Below are 17,378 nucleotides of genomic sequence, written 5' to 3'. Positions count from 1 at the left end.
TCCACTTCTTGGCGTGGCAACTCTTAAAATGTAAATAAATGTTAATATCAACAGGTTTAATAAAGTTCTTAGTAATAACCCTATCATCCTGTGCTATGAGTATAAGGTCAAGGTATTCAACGCTAATAGCGTCATATTTCATTGTAAATTTCAAATTGTAGTTGTTATCACCAATATACTGAAAAAATTCGTTAAGGGATTGAGTGTCTCCTTGCCAGACTATTAAAATATCGTCAATATACCTTTTAAATACAATGATATTTTCTAAATAAGTGTTGGCACTATAGATATACTGTTCTTCCCATACGCCCATTAGTAAATTCGCGAAGCTGGGTGCAAAAGTGTGCCCATTGCAGTTCCGCACAGTTGTACATAAAAATTATCAAGAAATTTAAAATAGTTATGGGTTAAAATAAATTCAATCAGATTACATATAAATGCCCTATGTGTACTGGATAGAGAATCATCCAAATCTAAAAAATGTTTTGCTGTTTCAATGCCTTTTTTATGCTCGATGGACGTGTATAATGATTGAACGTCAATCGTTACCCACAGGAAATCACTACACCACTTGAAATTTTCAAATGTTTGTAGCACATGTGCAGTATCTTTTATGTAAGATTTTAATTTCAAAACGTATTTATTTAGAAATACATCTACATACTTAGAAATTTTAGAAGTCAGAGACTCTTTTCCCGCTATAATCGGTCTCCCGGTGGATCAACTAGGCTTTTATGAATTTTTGGCATATGATATAGGTATAATAGGATTGCTAATCATTAAGAATTGAAATTCATCCTTAATGATTATTCTTCATGTAGAGCTCTAGTTAATAGTTCTCTAAGAGAGTTAACAAAATCATTGGTAGGGTCTTTAGTTAGACGGGTATATGAGACTTTGTCATTTAATAGTCTCTAAGCTTCATTAATATAGTCAGAACGATTTTGTATGACTATGCCGCCTCCTTTATCAGCCTGTTTGATTATAACATCCATATTTTTCTGGACGTTCTTTAAAGCTTTATTTTTTTGGAGACTAAGATTATTATTAATATGGGAGTTATTATCTAAATCCCACAAATCTGATGTGATTAGTTCTTGAAAAATTTCTATGTACCTACTCTTCGATTCAAGTGGGAAGTACTTAGAGGGAGGTTTAAGGCCTGATTTAGACTGGGCATTATAGTTTGTTACAACCGCTTGCTTTTTCTTCGCGAAATGTCTTTTCAGAGTTAATTTTCTAACAAATTTATTGATGTCAATGTAAATTTGAAATTTATTGGGTCTTTTTACAGGGGCAAAGGACAATCCTTTGCTTAGTACAGATATCTCTGATTTATTTAATACATAGCTAGAAAGATTGAAAATTCCTTCACGTTTAAGGCTTTCATGGTTCATTACAGATATCTCCTCTTTTGAGGTCTTGAGGCCTCCCCGTTTGCCTCTCCTTCGTTGTATCTGCGTTTTAGAGGGGACGCAAGATTTATATTTTCTCTGAGAGGTCGTTTCCATCTTTCTCTTGGGGTTAGGTCTGGGGATAAAAAATGAAATTTACAATGAAATATGACCCTATTAGCGTTGAATACCTTGACCTTATACTCATAGCACAGGATGATAGGGTTATTACTAAGAACTTTATTAAACCTGTTGATATTAACAGTTATTTACATTTTAAGAGTTGCCACGCCAAGAAGTGGAAGACAAACATCACCTATTCCCAATTTTATTGCATTAAAAGGAACTGTAGTGTGGCTACTCATTGTAAAGAACAACTCAATATTTATTCTGAAAGATTTTTAAAGAGAGGTTATCCTCAGGAACTACTAGATAATGCGATGGAAAAAACAGAACAACTTAATAGACAAGAAATTATATCTTACTCAAAAAAGATTGATAGTAAAAATGAGGATGTCTCATTCGTTACCACCTTTTGTAATGATGATAGGAAATTTAAATCAGTGTTATCTAAACATTGGAATGTTTTAAAAAAAGACCCTATCCTACATGACATTCTTCCCGCAACACCAAAAATAATTTTTAAAAAGAGTCTTAGCCTGAAAGATATGCTGGCCCCTAGTCATTTGAAATGTATTACCTTTACTAAGAACCCCTCTACTTTTTTTTATTAGATGTAACCAATGCAATATTTGCAAATATACAGCTCCCATGAATAAAGAGTTCTTTAATCATGATAAAAAGAAGAAATTTATAGTCAAACAACTAATGAATTGTCTAACCACACTAGTCATATACCTTCTAGAATGCCCATGTGGCTATAAATATGTGGGCAAAACTAAAAGACAGCTAAAAATCCGAATACAGGAACATATGAGAAACATTAAAAACCAAGTAACCAGCCACTCAGTTTCTCAACACTTTAAGGAGGTTCACCAATCGGATCCTAAATATTTAAAATTTATGGCCATAGAAAATGTAAAATTAGGAGATAGAGGTGGTGACTTGCATAAACTTCTCTCTCAGAGGGAGATGTTTTGGATTTACTCATTGGGCACTCTTACGCGTTTAGGTTTTAACGACAACTATGAAATAGCTCCCTTCTTGTAGTTTTATCTGTTTACTGGTCTAACCACTCTTATGAGGGTGGCATTTTACTTAGCCATAGGTAGTTGTGTTCAATATGCTATGATTCAATTATGTTGGCTCTCATATTCCATGGTGGTATGTATGGGGTACAGTGTCCTATATGTGTATGTATACATATATATGTATAAATTGTTTTTTATATATGTTTTTTTATATATGTTTTTATATTCCTAAGATATATATATTTTCAACTTATGTGTTATTATACTATATATTTTAGGTTTTTATACCAGTTTTAATATATCACATTTTTTCTCCTTATGATACAGCTACATCTATATCATATTTGCTGTTGTATATGTTATACAGCTTATTCAATCTGTATATATTAACGCTATGTTTTTGGGGCTTGATATTGTCAATATATACATTATTAAGATAGAATACTATGTCCATTTTTATAACTATTATAGAATTTATTATACCACTCATTATTTCATATATGTGAATGCCATTCCGCAGCGCTATTGCTGCTTAGCAACGAAAGAGTGTTTTGCTTGTCTCCAAAATATGTTGTGCATAAAGTTGGTTGATTGATGAAAAAACGACCAGCTCTGACGTCTTTGACGTCCCTACGCTCAACGCCGGGGGACGCCACTTGTGCGCATGCGCAAGATGGCGTGGCGCATACTATTTATATCTGTGACACGGATAGTCACATACTCTTATTCCTCCTGATGAAGTCTTTATCCAATTAGATGAAACGCGTTGAGGACTGTTTCCGATGAGCCTATTGACTCCAGCAGTATGTTGGTGAGCCTCCATTGATGTCTTTAATGGTTTGGCTTTGCATAAAGATACCCAGATAAGCTCTTTTTAAAGTGTTTTATGTAAGTGTACATCTGTATTGTTTTACCAATAAATGTGTGGATATACAGTATCACACTATGTGAGTTTCTTCCATTTTATAATCCTGGTTATCACTGAGAATATATGAAGTGTCAGCTCTGAACCCTAATCGCTGTGTGAAGCATCCCATTGTTCTGAAGGGGAACCTGAGTTCTTGTTGACGCAGGATATTACCAGCCACCTCTACAGATAAGCCCTAAAGTTTATATATCTGGTACGCATTTTATATTGGCTTGGTGCTGGTACTCCTGAGTGCACTCTTTCTATTGATTCACTCAAAATCTGTGTGTCTGTACCCACGTGGTGACCTCTATTTTTGCTATTTTGCACAACAGTCTGTATTGTTACATACAGTATTATACTATGTGGTGCCCCCTCCCACTTATTTTGTTTTAGATTTATTCCAGTCCACCATCTGGCCTTGTTGGGATTTGGCAGCCGCCTGAACATAGAACATTTGTTTACCCAAAGGGACATTATTTGAACTTGTTCGTCTGCTAAGAGTTACGCGCTGTACTATCTATTGTTTTTTGTTGTCTATATATATATATATATATATATATATATATATATATATATATATATATATATATGCTGCGGCACTAGTAATCTGCTTTGTCACACAGAGCATGAACCGAAAATTACATCTATATTTTTAGTTTAAGGTACCAGGTATGTGTCTGTGTAAATTGAGTAGGTTGTGTTCACACTTGGTCGCATCTTCAGATACCCCGGTTAGGAGGTGTAAGAGATGTGCTGATGGTGATGATTACAACATCAGCATGTATCTTTACTCTTTTGAAATAAGATATACTTAAATAATTATAAATAAATTTTTCTTATATAAACTGCATGCATCACCCTCCCCATGGAAGTCTTACTATACCAGAGAAGGAAGGATATTTACTACTTTTTAGGGGGTTCACCAATCACTCAGGCAAAGCAGTTAATAATACACCATTATAAAAATACCCTTTAAACACATGCCAGACAGGTTTGCCATCACTTTTGCTCCTGGTTCCTTGAGTGCCAAATGCTTGACCTGAATTTATACCCCTCTACCAATGTGTTAGTAATGTGATACAAAGCCCCCCTGCTCTAGCTGGCCCACCAAGCTGTCAGACTGATAGAGTGATGCGCTTAGGGAATTTGTGCAAGTTGTAGTCCAGCAGGAGCCAAAAACTCCCAGCGCATGGCCTCTCCAACACAGATACCTCTCAACTTTGTTCTTTCTGTCCCAGGGTTGGGTCTCTTCATTTAAGGACAATTAGGGGGTAAATGTATCATACCCTGGTTTGTGCAACTCGCGGGAGATCGGCGTCTTCGCAGATTAAATTTAAAGCGGCGCTGCCTTGTAAAGGGAAGTTTCCCTTTACAAGACAGCGCCGCTTTAAATTTAAGCTGCGAAGACGCCGATTTCTTGAGAGTTGCAAAAACCGGGGTATGAAACATTTACCCCTAGATTTTCCATGCTTCCAGGACCAGTCCATGGGATATATACACCCCTCAGTTCTGCCGGTTTGTCTAGCTGATCACACCCAGAGCAATCGGAACCTACTCAAGCCAATTAATTGTCCTTGTAAGGGCTATGCAACTCCCAATTAAACCGTGACTTGCTTTTTTCCAGATACTCAGCTTCCAGCTGGTTAAGAGAGGATACTACAGCCTTTTCAGATCATGGTATCCAGACCCTTCAGATATTATATAACCTACCTGGCAACATAATAACAATAACATTGTAAACAACACTCACTACAAGAAAAACTAGACATAGTTTTCACAATATGCCACATAGAATAAAGTGTGTACAAGTACATGTACAAGTTAACATGAGTTATACATTTCATCATTACAACAACATTATGGTAATACCATACATAATTACAAAGCACTCCATACTAGCATCATGAATAAATATTAAACACGGGGTAAAGTTTCCCCCACCTAACAAAAGTGACAGGACACTTTACCCCTCTTTTGCTCTAGGGGTCTGAGGTATACTAAATGGCTAGAAAAAGTCATTTTCTAGCCATTCTACCTCTTTGAGAAATTAGCTAACCTGGGGTGAGGGGATCCACCATCACCTTTCCTCTTGGATAATCAACACCATGCCGAAGAGCATCGGGTCTCTTTATGCCAACTGAGGGCAGTTTGTGCCAGTGTAGTAGTGTAATGTTGAACAATAGATGAAATAGTGGATGTTTAAGTCCTTGCAGGCCCTGGCAGCCATTAAGGTCTTGGAAATGTTGGTGGTTGTAGAACTAAAATATCCATTATGCCCTTAGCTTCTGGAACATGCAGGAGCTTAAAGCTAGGGCTGGCCTGTTGAAACATATTGTTCCACAATAGAATCTAATGGAAAAAAACAACAACACAGATTCTTTATTAAAGGACATGTTAATGAAAAAAAAGTTCCTGCAAACCCCTTTTTACTTTTTTTAAGATATGCCTAAATTCGTAGGGATTTGTCTTTCCTGAAGTAGTCCGTAGGGAAACAAAATAAAAAAGACATGTAAGACAAAGTGTGCATCAGCCAAAGCCTGGTGATGGTTACCACTTTAATAAGGGAGCAGGATATAGCACTAGTGCTGGTTATTCGTGTAGAATGAGGGCTACATTGTTTTATGTTTTTGTTTTGTTTTTCTAAAAATAAATATATTTACATATTTTTTATAATAATTAAGACATGGCAGTCTTCCTCATCAAGTTGATGATGATGACTGGCGTCTGCTACATACCCTGGCTGGTAGTTGTGTGTATCCTCTTCAAGTGTACACAGAATGATTATCATATATATATATATATATGTGTATATATATATATATATATATATATATATATATATATATATATATATATATATATATATGTATGCAGAATGTAAACACTGGCGCTCAAAACAGTATTGTATATATAGATTAGTTCAAACCCACATAACCACCTCTTCCACGTATGGAGGCAGCCTTCCTACAAAACTCTGGCTGGTAGGGCCGGGGCTAAAAATAGATAGGTGCAACTGAAGGATGGCGCAATGGTGAGGTTTAGCGGAATAAGGCTAAACAAAGTGGGAACAATTAAATGAGTATAAGGATCGAATCTAGGTCTCTGGGTTGGTATCCAACACTCTGTATAATAAAGCCAGTTCTTAAATCCAAATGCTAGACAGGATGGATAACCATAACAGACTCTGGTGTATAGAGAATTAACTCCAATGTCACAATATGCATATGCAGTAAATGTTCAAACGGAGCTGGCTGAACCAGTACAACACAGACCACAAAGTTTTCCAATTGTATAGCAGCTGAGGGAAGGAGATAGGTGTGCAGAGTAATACAGTTCACCAAATAACAGTGTAATAGGTGGAAGCGTACCAAAAGGTAATGTAAAACCAGCTTATCTGTATTAGGGTCTCCAAGAGGGAATCTCAGATTCGTCTCGTGTGTCAGGAACCGGTAAACCAGCGAGTGCAGTAAGCAGTACTTCTTAGTCTCGGGCAGCCGTCCCCATACAAACACTGCAATCAAACTCCAATCAACCGAAATAGTGAGGATAAAGGAGCCATATAGTGTAGTAATTTATGTACAAAGGATTTATTTAACAATAGTTTACAAATGCTAACTCACATTGTGCAAAAACATAATAAGCTTATCTGTATAAGGCAGTAGGTCAGCTTGTACCAGTATGGATCCCTGGAGGGTTCTGTAGGTATTGCCGGTGATCTCCGCACAGAAGTATCAAGGTATATACACTAATTGTCCAGGATGGTAGATTGGCCTATGTCTATGTATACAGAAGGTAATGGGGCCTCAACGCGTTTCGTCTCAAATAGACTTCTTCAGGAGGATATATAAGGTGCCCATGTACAGGGCTTGTTTTTATGTGCGGTAGCGGCCATGCATTGCGCATGCGCAAAATGGCCACCGCACATAGTATAAAAACAAGCCCTGTACATGGGCACCTTATATATCCTCCTGAAGAAGTCTATTTGAGACGAAACGCGTTGAAGCCCCATTACCTTCTGTATACATAGACATAGGCCAATCTACCATCCTGGACACTTAGTGTATATACCTTGATACTTCTGTGCGGAGATCACCGGCAATACCTACAGAACCCTCCAGGGATCCATACTGGTACAAGCTGACCTACTGCCTTATACAGATAAGCTTATTATGTTTTTGCACAATGTGAGTTAGCATTTGTAAACTATTGTTAAATAAATCCTTTGTACATAAATTACTACACTATATGGCTCCTTTATCCTCACTATTTCGGTTGATTGGAGTTTGATTGCGGTGTTTGTATGGGGACGGCTGCCCGAGACTAAGAAGTACTGCTTACTGCACTCGCTGGTTTACCGGTTCCTGACACACGAGACGAAGCTGAGATTCCCTCTTGGAGACCCTAATACAGATAAGCTGGTTTTACATTACCTTTTGGTACACTTTCACCTATTACACTGTTATTTGGTGAACTGTATTACTCTGCACACCTATCTCCTTCCCTCAGCTGCTATACAATTGGAAAACTTTGTGGTCTGCGTTGTACTGGTTCAGCCAGCTCCGTTTGAACATTTACTGCATATGCATATTGTGACATTGGAGTTAATTCTCTATACACCAGAGTCTGTTATGGTTATCCATCCTGTCTAGCATTTGGATTTAAGAACTGGATTTATTATACAGAGTGTTGGATACCAACCCAGAGACCTAGATTCGATCCTTATGCTCATTTAATTGTTCCCACTTTGTTTAGCCTTATTCCGGTAAACCTCACCATTGCGCCATCCTTCAGTTGCACCTATCTATATATATATATATATATATATATATATATATATATATATAATAAGTATATTTGTTTTCTTTATTTGGATTAGAGTTGAAGTGAGCACTAATCATTGGTATCCTTTTTCGAATCTAGAAGGGCAGGCAATCATCTCTGTCAGAGTTCTTGCTAAACTTTCTACGGAAGAAGTTTGGAGATGCTGCAATTGAATGGTCATATGCATTGCATGAGACTTGCCGTGTTCAGTTGATGAATGAGCAAATGCATTACTTTTATAAAGTTCTTATCGGTCAGGTGAGTGGTATTTGGGAACGTGACAAGTACACTATATTTTTATTTTAAGTTGCTGAATCTGCAGTATTCTTAAACACCTAAATACAACATTTCCATATACTTTCCATTGTAGCTTTGTTTTAAAATTAAAATGTGTGTTATATGTGCAAAAAATATTATTATTATTATCATTATTGTTAATATTATTATTATTATTATTATTAATAATATTGTAAAGCTTATTATTAAGGTAAAGATGGTCCTTGCCGAACAAGTTTACAACCTAAGAAGTGTTGGGTACACTTAATACATAAGGTAGCAGAATAACAATTTTAGATGTTTAGGGCTACAGGTACTGTGCTAGTTCCTTGTTCTGTGTTGTTAGTGATTACAGGCAGTGTGTTTGCTCCTAGTTTAGGGCAGTGGATTATTAGATGGTGATAGTTCCTGGCTCTAGGCAGTAGATAATTATAGGTAGAGTGATAATTTCTGGCTCTGGCCAGTTGGTGAATACAGGCATTATGCTAGTTCCTGAATTTGAGCAGTTCGTGATTACATGTACAGTGCTAGTTCCTATCTCTGGGCACTTGGTGATTACAGGCACTTTGCCAGTTTCTGGCTCTGCACTGTTGATGATTACAGGCACTGTGCTAGGTACTAGTTGTGGAGAGTTGGTGATTACAGGTACAGACACATCCCACTTTTCTTAGTTGAAGGCTAAAGGGGTCTGATATATAGTAGTACAAAAAGCAAAGAGTAGAACACATTGATTATTGCAGCTTTTCCTTCAAAACCATGGCTCTGTATAAATCAAGTGATCTGAAAACTGATCTATCTTGAAAACTGTAGTATTCAATATTTAGTATTTTTTCCATTTTTACTTTTATATATTTTTACTAGAATGTCCCTCTTTGGTTATGTTAAGTGCGTATTGTCGCTAACCAATAACAATTGTCGAACCTCGATTTGTGTTTCCAACGCACAAAGATTTATTCGCAAATAGTAGAATAATATGCTCAAGCGAAGTGATAATAAATACAGCCGTTACTTATCGCAGGCGCTCTGGATCCCGTGTGCAGCATTCAATCCTGAAGTCTGGGGACAAGATGTCTGAACACTGGATGTGAAGCTGCTGCTTATATACACAATGAAATACAGTAATATAATGAAGATGGTATAGCTTGCATCTATTGGTCCAGGTCTCAGGAAGGTCCAAGGGGTTGTCAATCATTGGCTAGTTCATCCTAAGGAATCCAAAGGAGGGGGTCACCTCTCCAGGGGGTATGCTCGGTTGTTCCCGCCAAGATTCCTTAGTCTTAAGTAGTTCATAATTCCCTATCATTCATAACTTGTGTATGCACTCTGCGATTCCTTCGCAGAGAGAACCAAACAGTAGGATATGTAAAGAGGTTTATTATGATACCACTCATGATATGATTCCTTCAACCTGTTCTGTGTATTTCACTAATATGCATGTAACTCTAATATAACATATAAATACTACTATATTTCGACATAACTAACTATGTGTTGCAACTACCATTAATGTGTACCATTTTATTAGTATGCGTGTTTGTGCGAATGCATGGTAAAAGACCAATTACTGTTGCTGCCACGTGTAGTGGATGCGTACGCCCTTTCACGCCGTAGTGTGCCCTTGTACGCCGTAGTGTACCGTACGCATCTTTTCAGACAAAGACAACCAAGTTTGCTCGACTTTAATTGAAATGACTTTATCCAATTTGCTGACTTCGGCAGCTCCACCCTTTGATAGTGTACTAAACTATCACCCAATCACCGTTTCAAATTCACCGTATACAATATTTCTTCACAGACCATGATCTCGGTATCTGGTACCACCCTTTCAGTCTCTTTCTCAGTGTTACTCCTATGAGACCATTTTCCACACTTCAACACTCTAGGAACACATTTGACAACTAAACCAATTGCTAAGATGACACCCAGTATAAGGAGAAGGAACTTACCTACACTAGCAACCATTTCCTGTACCCACTCCCCCAGACCGGAGAACCATTTCACAGGGTTCAACCACGAGAACCAACCCACCACCTTTTCCCCGACCTCATATAACAAAGAATTATGGCTCTTTTGAAATTCCCATTTCAGCTGCAAAATTTCATCCATCTTCCGGTCTATAACCTCTTTAGGGTCATCCGTATTATTAGTAATGTACGTGCAACATTTGACACCGAACTGGGTGGCCAGTGTCACACAGTACCCACCAGTAATAGAGGTGAGATAATTTAGTACCAGTCTATGTTGTACCAACTCCTTCTTGTACGCTTGTAGCTCCCTTCCAGTATACCTGAAAGTGTCATCATACATCTCGGTGATATTATCTATTAATTTAGCTAGGTCTTGGATATATTTAAAGTTTAATGTTCCCCGAGCGGTCCTGGTGAGGTCTAGAGCAACCATAACTTGAAAACCAGCAGTTTCACTAATCAATTTTGTAGCTATGGGTTCCTCACCAGGAATCATATTTCTCTTGCCACGGTGTTCATACTGTGTGTGTATGTATGGTGGTGATGTAGTCTTGTGAATACCAACCATTTCTTCATGAGTAATAGTCATGATTTCAGGAACCAGTTTAGCTAAGAAACACAAGCCCTTGGAACTTGGAGTCACCCAGGAATAAGCTTTCCTCCCACAAACAAAATACACATCATCAGGAAGAACATAAGGAACAGTATGCCCATGAATTATATCACACAGAGTTTTGATAAAACTACCCATGCCTAGTGTCTCCATTTGCTCTAGACACGTGTCGGCATTAATGACATTTTTACATTTATCTGTAGAGCCTTTTCCAATGGATACCTTCTTATGTTTGGTTATATGCCCTAATTTGTGACTTCCATCAAAATTCCTGCCTAGTAGTGACCTTGTGAGTCTCCCTCTAAAATGAGTGTGGCGAGCCATTGTCTAATCTGATAGGTCAGCCTCCCAATTCTCCAGGCGCTTTGCATGAGATATATTTAGGCACAGCAAAGATCTGCCTATGGAGTATTGTCGAAGCGTCAGACTAGGGGACCTAGTGTTATTGTACCTCCCGTCTATGGGCCTCCCACCCCTCAATTCGAGTACTTCAGATATGTTTAGAGGGAATGGCACTAGTCCTATATTATGCTGCCCTTGCGGAACGTGAGAGCACACCCAACACTGGGTTTGGTTTAGCAGCTTACCCACCAGGGAGTGATAATCCTCCAAAGGATGCCCGCCTATATTCAGAGTACTGGGGGACTGGCATCGTTGGATGCATCTCTCTTCAACTAGGGAGTCGCAGAACTTGCAGATACATTACTCATCAGACAATAGCCCCTCACACTGCCTCCGAGTTCCTGAGCTAGCAGACCTTTTCATAACCCCCGGACCAAGTTTGATAATGGGCTGCTCTGAGTATCCTAATAACTTTTCTTCTGCCTCCATTTCATCCGTATCACTCCTAGAACTCTCCTCCGTCCTCCATCCTCCTTCACAAAAATAGAATGTCCTAAAAAAATAAAAACAAGGAAAATCCTGGAACAAAAGAAAAACAAAAACCGCCACTCCATTGCTGGAAAGATAGTTCTGGGGCAACGTCTCTGATTCAGGTGTCTCCACTGCAGGCTTTAGGTCTCCCGGAACAGACTCACAAATGACAGATCTATGTCGTTGGTCTTAGCTTTATCTTGCACTTTCTCCGGATTATGGACTCTCCTGCAGTGGGTGGAATGGACCCAAGTGTCTCTCTCGGCAACCTTCAGTGATGTAGTACTGGTCAGCAGCACTTGGTACGGGCCTTCCCAACGGTCTGTTAAACAACCTGAACGTAAGAAATTGCGGATCATAACATAGTCTCCAGGTTCAACATCATGACAGTCCGTTTCTGGCATACCAGGTGACAGCATTTTTAGTTTTTGTTGTTGTTGTTTTAGCTGTCTACTCATTCTCATTATTGCACTTCAAGTCGTCTTGTGGACTCACGATCAAATGAGGTTGTCGTCCGAACAGTATCTCAAATGGGGACAGATTAAGAGGAGGTCTAGGAGTGGTCCAAATGCTATGGAGGACCAATGGCAAAGCCTCAGACCATGCCAACCCAGTTTCAGCCATTATCTTACCAAGCTTGTTCTTTATAGTACCGTTTACTCTCTCCACCTTACCACTGGCTTGTGGTCGGTAAGGGGTGTGAAGTCTGCTACCGATTCCCATGAGTTTACACATATTTTGGAAGATATCACCAGTAAAATGGGTACCCCTATCACTTTCAATGATTCTAGGGATACCGAACCTACACACAAAGTCTTGTACAATTTTCTTTGCAGTGAACACAGCAGTATTAGTGGCTGCCGGATATGCTTCTACCCAACTGGAAAACACATCAATACACACTAACACATACTTTAAATTCCTGCACGGTGGTAATTGGATATAGTCAATTTGTATTACCTGAAAAGGTCCGTCTGTAGGAGGGATGTGGGATGGCTCAGTTGGAATAGTTTTCCCAACATTTTTCCTCAAACAAGTAAGACATGACATTGCTTTCTTACCATCCTGAGAGGAAAATCCGGGAGCACACCAGTATGCTCTCTCCAGTTTGTACATACCTTCTTTACCCAGGTGAGTCAGGCCGTGTGCTGCTTCAGCCAGGCTTGGATAGTATGTTCGGGGAGCTACAGGCTTACCTTGTCCATCCCTCCAGAGTCCTGAGGACTCTTGACCACATCCCTTCGCCTTCCAGACCGCCTTTTCCTGTAGGGAACACAAATCTTGCATTTCAATTAATTTCTGCATGTCTAATGTCTGAAAAACCATCATAGTCTCGGTCGATATAGTCATTGGTTGCCCTGCTGCCCATTTAGCAGCTTTGTCTGCCCTGTTGTTGCCCAATGACACTGGGTCTTCTTCAAAGGTATGGGCTTTGCACTTTATGACGGCTACTGTTCTGGGTAACTGTATCGCTGTCAGAAGTCCTTTTATGTGTTGTGAGTGTGCCACTGGTGTACCTGCTGCTGTCGTAAAGTTTCTAAGATGCCAAAGGGCGCCAAAATCGTACACTACCCCGAAGGCGTACCTAGAGTCAGTATATATATTGGCTGATTTACCCTCTGCCAATTCACATGCTCTCCTTAGTGCTACTAGTTCCGCCACCTGGGCTGAGTGAGGTGGGCCAAGGGGTTCAGCTTCTACCACATCCTGATCATCTACAACAGCGTAACCAGTACATAACTCTCCCGTCTCTGTCTGTCTATGACAACTTCCGTCTGTATAAAACGTAAAATCTACATTTTCTAAGGGGGTGTCACGTATGTCGGGCCTTGCAGTAAAGGTCTGATTCAGGTGTTCCATACAATCATGCGTGTCAGTATTCTTGCCTAACTCATCATCAACCAGGGTCTCCTCACCTCCCACCCTTTGTGTCTCTAGAGACACATACGGAAGGTATGTAGCTGGATTTAAGGTGCTACATCGTTTGATGGTGATGTTTGAGGGTGCCATCAGGGCTAGTTCCTACTTTGTGAATCTAGCTGAAGAAACATGTCTGGTTTGGGCTGAATTTAACAGAGCTGATACAGCATGGGGTGTATAGATAGTTGAATTATGTCCTAATACTACGTCCTCGCTCTTACTTACCAGAAGAGCCGTTGCTGCTACACTTCTGAGACATGTTGGGAGTGATCTTGCCACATTGTCTAATTGTGCACTGTAGTATGCTACCGGTCTGCTAGCGTCACCATGTTTCTGTGCGAGGACACCTGCTGCACAACCATCAGCTTCTGTATAAAATAGCTCAAAAGGCTTTTCATAATCAGGTATTCCCAATGCAGGTGCTCTAGTCAGACTATCTTTAAGATTAAAGAACGCTTGCTCTGACTCTTCTGTGTGTACAACACGTTCTGGTTTTGAGGAAGAGACTAGCTCCTGCAATGGTAATGCCAGAATAGAAAAACCTGGGATCCAGGATCTACAGTATCCACACATCCCCAAGAAGGTACGAATCTGCTTCTGGCTGCGGCAGAGTCATGTGTTGTATGGCCTCAGTTCTGTCAGTTGTCAGGTGTCTTAGCCCCTTAGTGAGGCAGTGTCCTAAGTATTTGACCTTAGTCTGACATGGCTGTAATTTATCCTTTGCCACCTTGTGCCCTGTTTGTGAAAGATGAAGCAACAACAATTTAGTATCATGTAAACATGACATAAAAGAATCAGAGCACAACAACAAATCGTCCACATATTGAATTAGAACAGATTCATTGTGGGGTTGAAAGGATTGCAAACAGTCATGTAAGGCTTGGGAGAAAATACAGGGACTGTCAATGAACCCCTGTGCTAGTCTGGTCCATGTATATTGCACTCCCCTGTAGGAGAATGCAAAAAGGTATTGGCAGTCAGGGTGAAGAGGGACTGAGAAGAAAGCAAAACATAGATCAATGACAGTAAAATGACTGGCAGACGGTGGAATCTGCATGAGGATGACAGCTGGATTCGGCACTACGGGAAATTGGCTCTCAACAACTTTATTAATTCCCCTTAAGTCCTGGACTAATCTATAGCCCCTCCCCCCATTCTTCTTCACAGGGAAAATGGGACTATTTGCTGTACTGGCTGTATGAATTAATATCCCTTGTTGTAACAGCCTCTCAATAACAGGATATACCCCTAGTTCCACCTCCGGTTTTAATGGATACTGTGGGATTTTTAGAGCTATCCTACCACTTTTTAGATTGACCATGACAGGGGCTACGTTTGCCATCAGTCCAGTGTCCTGTCCATCTCTGGTCCATAGGGAACCTGGTATTTCCAGCAACATCCCTTTTACTTGAGATGGACTGTGTTCTATAACAGTAGAGTGTAACATTAACCTTTGAGGGGTGTCCAATATATCCTGTACCTCATGTGCGACCTTCTCGGGTATATCTAGGAACACACCATCTGAAGTACAGTATATGACACATCCCATTTTACATAGCAAGTCTCTCCCTAGCAAGTTAGTAGGAGCCGCTGCAGCCAAGAGAAACGAATGCTTAGTATGCAGAGGCCCGATAGTAACTTCAGCGAGTTTAGTTAGAGGATAATGTAACACTTTTCCCGTTACCCCCATAGCTGGAATAGTTTTACTGCTCACCTGTAGATTGAAAGGAGAGGTTATCACAGATCGGGCCGCCCCTGTATCTACAAGAAAAGTTTGATTCCTACCAGCTATGTCAACTATCATTTTTGGTTCTTCACTCTGACTCTCAGTTAACCTCACTGGCTGTAGACTACAGGTATGACCTGACCCCTAGCGCTGACTATCATTTTCTCACGCAGCATTTGCTGCTATAATATGCGCGGGTAGCTGTGTGTTCTCTTGCCTATGTGTGTTTCTCCGTGGAGGATACCTATATGATTCCCCCCTTGATGTTTCTTTCCTTGCTTCTGGACAGAATCTCCTTATGTGTCCCTCTTTCTTACAGCGAAAACATACCATTACCTTTTTACTCGAGTTGTATGCTTGGTATGTTTGTGGTTGTGTGTGTATTCCTTCTAAAGCCTGAATACTCACCGTCATCAACCTATCACCTTGCTCTTCTTTCTTTCTAAAGATATTTTTGTCATGTTCCACAGCAGACTCCCTAAGAGAGTCTACTGTGATACCTCTCCAATTAGGTAATGAGGTTTGTACTCTGGTTTTTAAATTTTCCCTAAGACCATCCATTAACACTCCTACAGCTACTTCCCTGTGATGTGGATTCTCTCTTATGTCAGTTACTCCGGTAAAGTGTGTCATTGATGCTAGTGCGTTAGAAAAATAGTCTGCTGCTGTTTCACTATCCTTTTGCTTAATGGTGAAAATCTTACTCCAATTTACCACTACTGGAAAATAGATGGCTAAGTGTTTGACAATTTGTGCTATATTTTTTTGGTTAATCTCATCAGTCAAGGTGTCATCTTCCTCCAACAAACAATCTTCAATAAATTTTTGAATGTTAGTATTGGGAGGAAGACACGCCCTCAACACTACACGCCAATCCTTATTGGTTGGTTCGTGGGCATTTCCTAAGTCTTTAACAAATTTCTGACATTTAGCTAACTCCTTTCTAGGATCTGGGAATTCAGTCATAATGGAACGTAATTCTGATCTAGTCCAGGGACAATGCATTGTAACATTTCTTAAAGGAACTACACCATCCTTATCCGGTTTCCCATTGGGAACTGATATTGTGCGGACTGGGTACGCACCCTCTGGTTCACTGCCTTCAGGGGACACTACAGGATTTGCAGGTTCAAGATTTAGAACGCTTTCACTCCTAGTGATCACGCTACTCTCACCTATCTCAGCCATTTTCTCATACTTGCGCCTTAGCTTCTAGTACACTAACAGCATGGGCAAGGGCCGAAATCACAGTGGGTTCATCTTCATCTTCTGATACACTTGTTTTAAACTGGCTTAAAACAGGATACAACTTAGCAATTTTTCTTTTTTCAGTTTTAATAACAGCTGTACTTACCGCTCCCGCCACATAAGGTGGCGGGGGCGCGCTTGCGCTGAGTTCGCCACGCTTCTCAACGGCTACTTCCGCCGTGCGCGCGCTTTTCGCCACGCCTACTTCTGCTGTGCATTCACTGCTCTGCCACGTGTTACCTTCCATTTGCCACAATTTTAAACAATCATTATGTCTATTTCTCACTTTTGTTGATTTAATCAACCACACTTTATCTTTTACATTATTTAGTACCTCTGAATAAAAACTTCCTAATGTTGGGAAAGGCCTATCACAATCTTTGGTCATCTTGACCCACGTGTCGCAATACGCAGTTGCGTATGCACCATATTTCTTAAACATAACTGACATAGCTGACCCCAGCGGTCCTTCCTTAAGC

The 17,378-nt window shown here is 39.8% G+C and overlaps 1 protein-coding gene across 3 annotated transcripts in view; it reads left to right on the top strand.

The window, feature by feature from the left end:
• TSNAXIP1 (translin associated factor X interacting protein 1) overlaps positions 1-17,378 on the top strand; it is a 403,075-nt gene that overhangs the window by 251,531 nt on the left and 134,166 nt on the right. For all 3 annotated transcript variants that reach the window (XR_012679541.1, XM_075188810.1, XM_075188811.1), the window contains exon 12: positions 8,376-8,534. Coding sequence is in view for 2 of the 3 variants with exons in the window: in XM_075188810.1 (XP_075044911.1) it covers positions 8,376-8,534 (159 nt within the window). In the remaining variant the exon portion in view is untranslated. The remainder of the gene's footprint in view (positions 1-8,375; positions 8,535-17,378) is intronic.

Source organism: Mixophyes fleayi, chromosome 10 (assembly GCF_038048845.1).
Source record: "Mixophyes fleayi isolate aMixFle1 chromosome 10, aMixFle1.hap1, whole genome shotgun sequence".
NCBI lineage: Eukaryota > Metazoa > Chordata > Amphibia > Anura > Limnodynastidae > Mixophyes > Mixophyes fleayi.
Note: the sequence above shows the minus strand (reverse complement) of the source record. Positions and strands in the feature narration are given on the sequence as shown.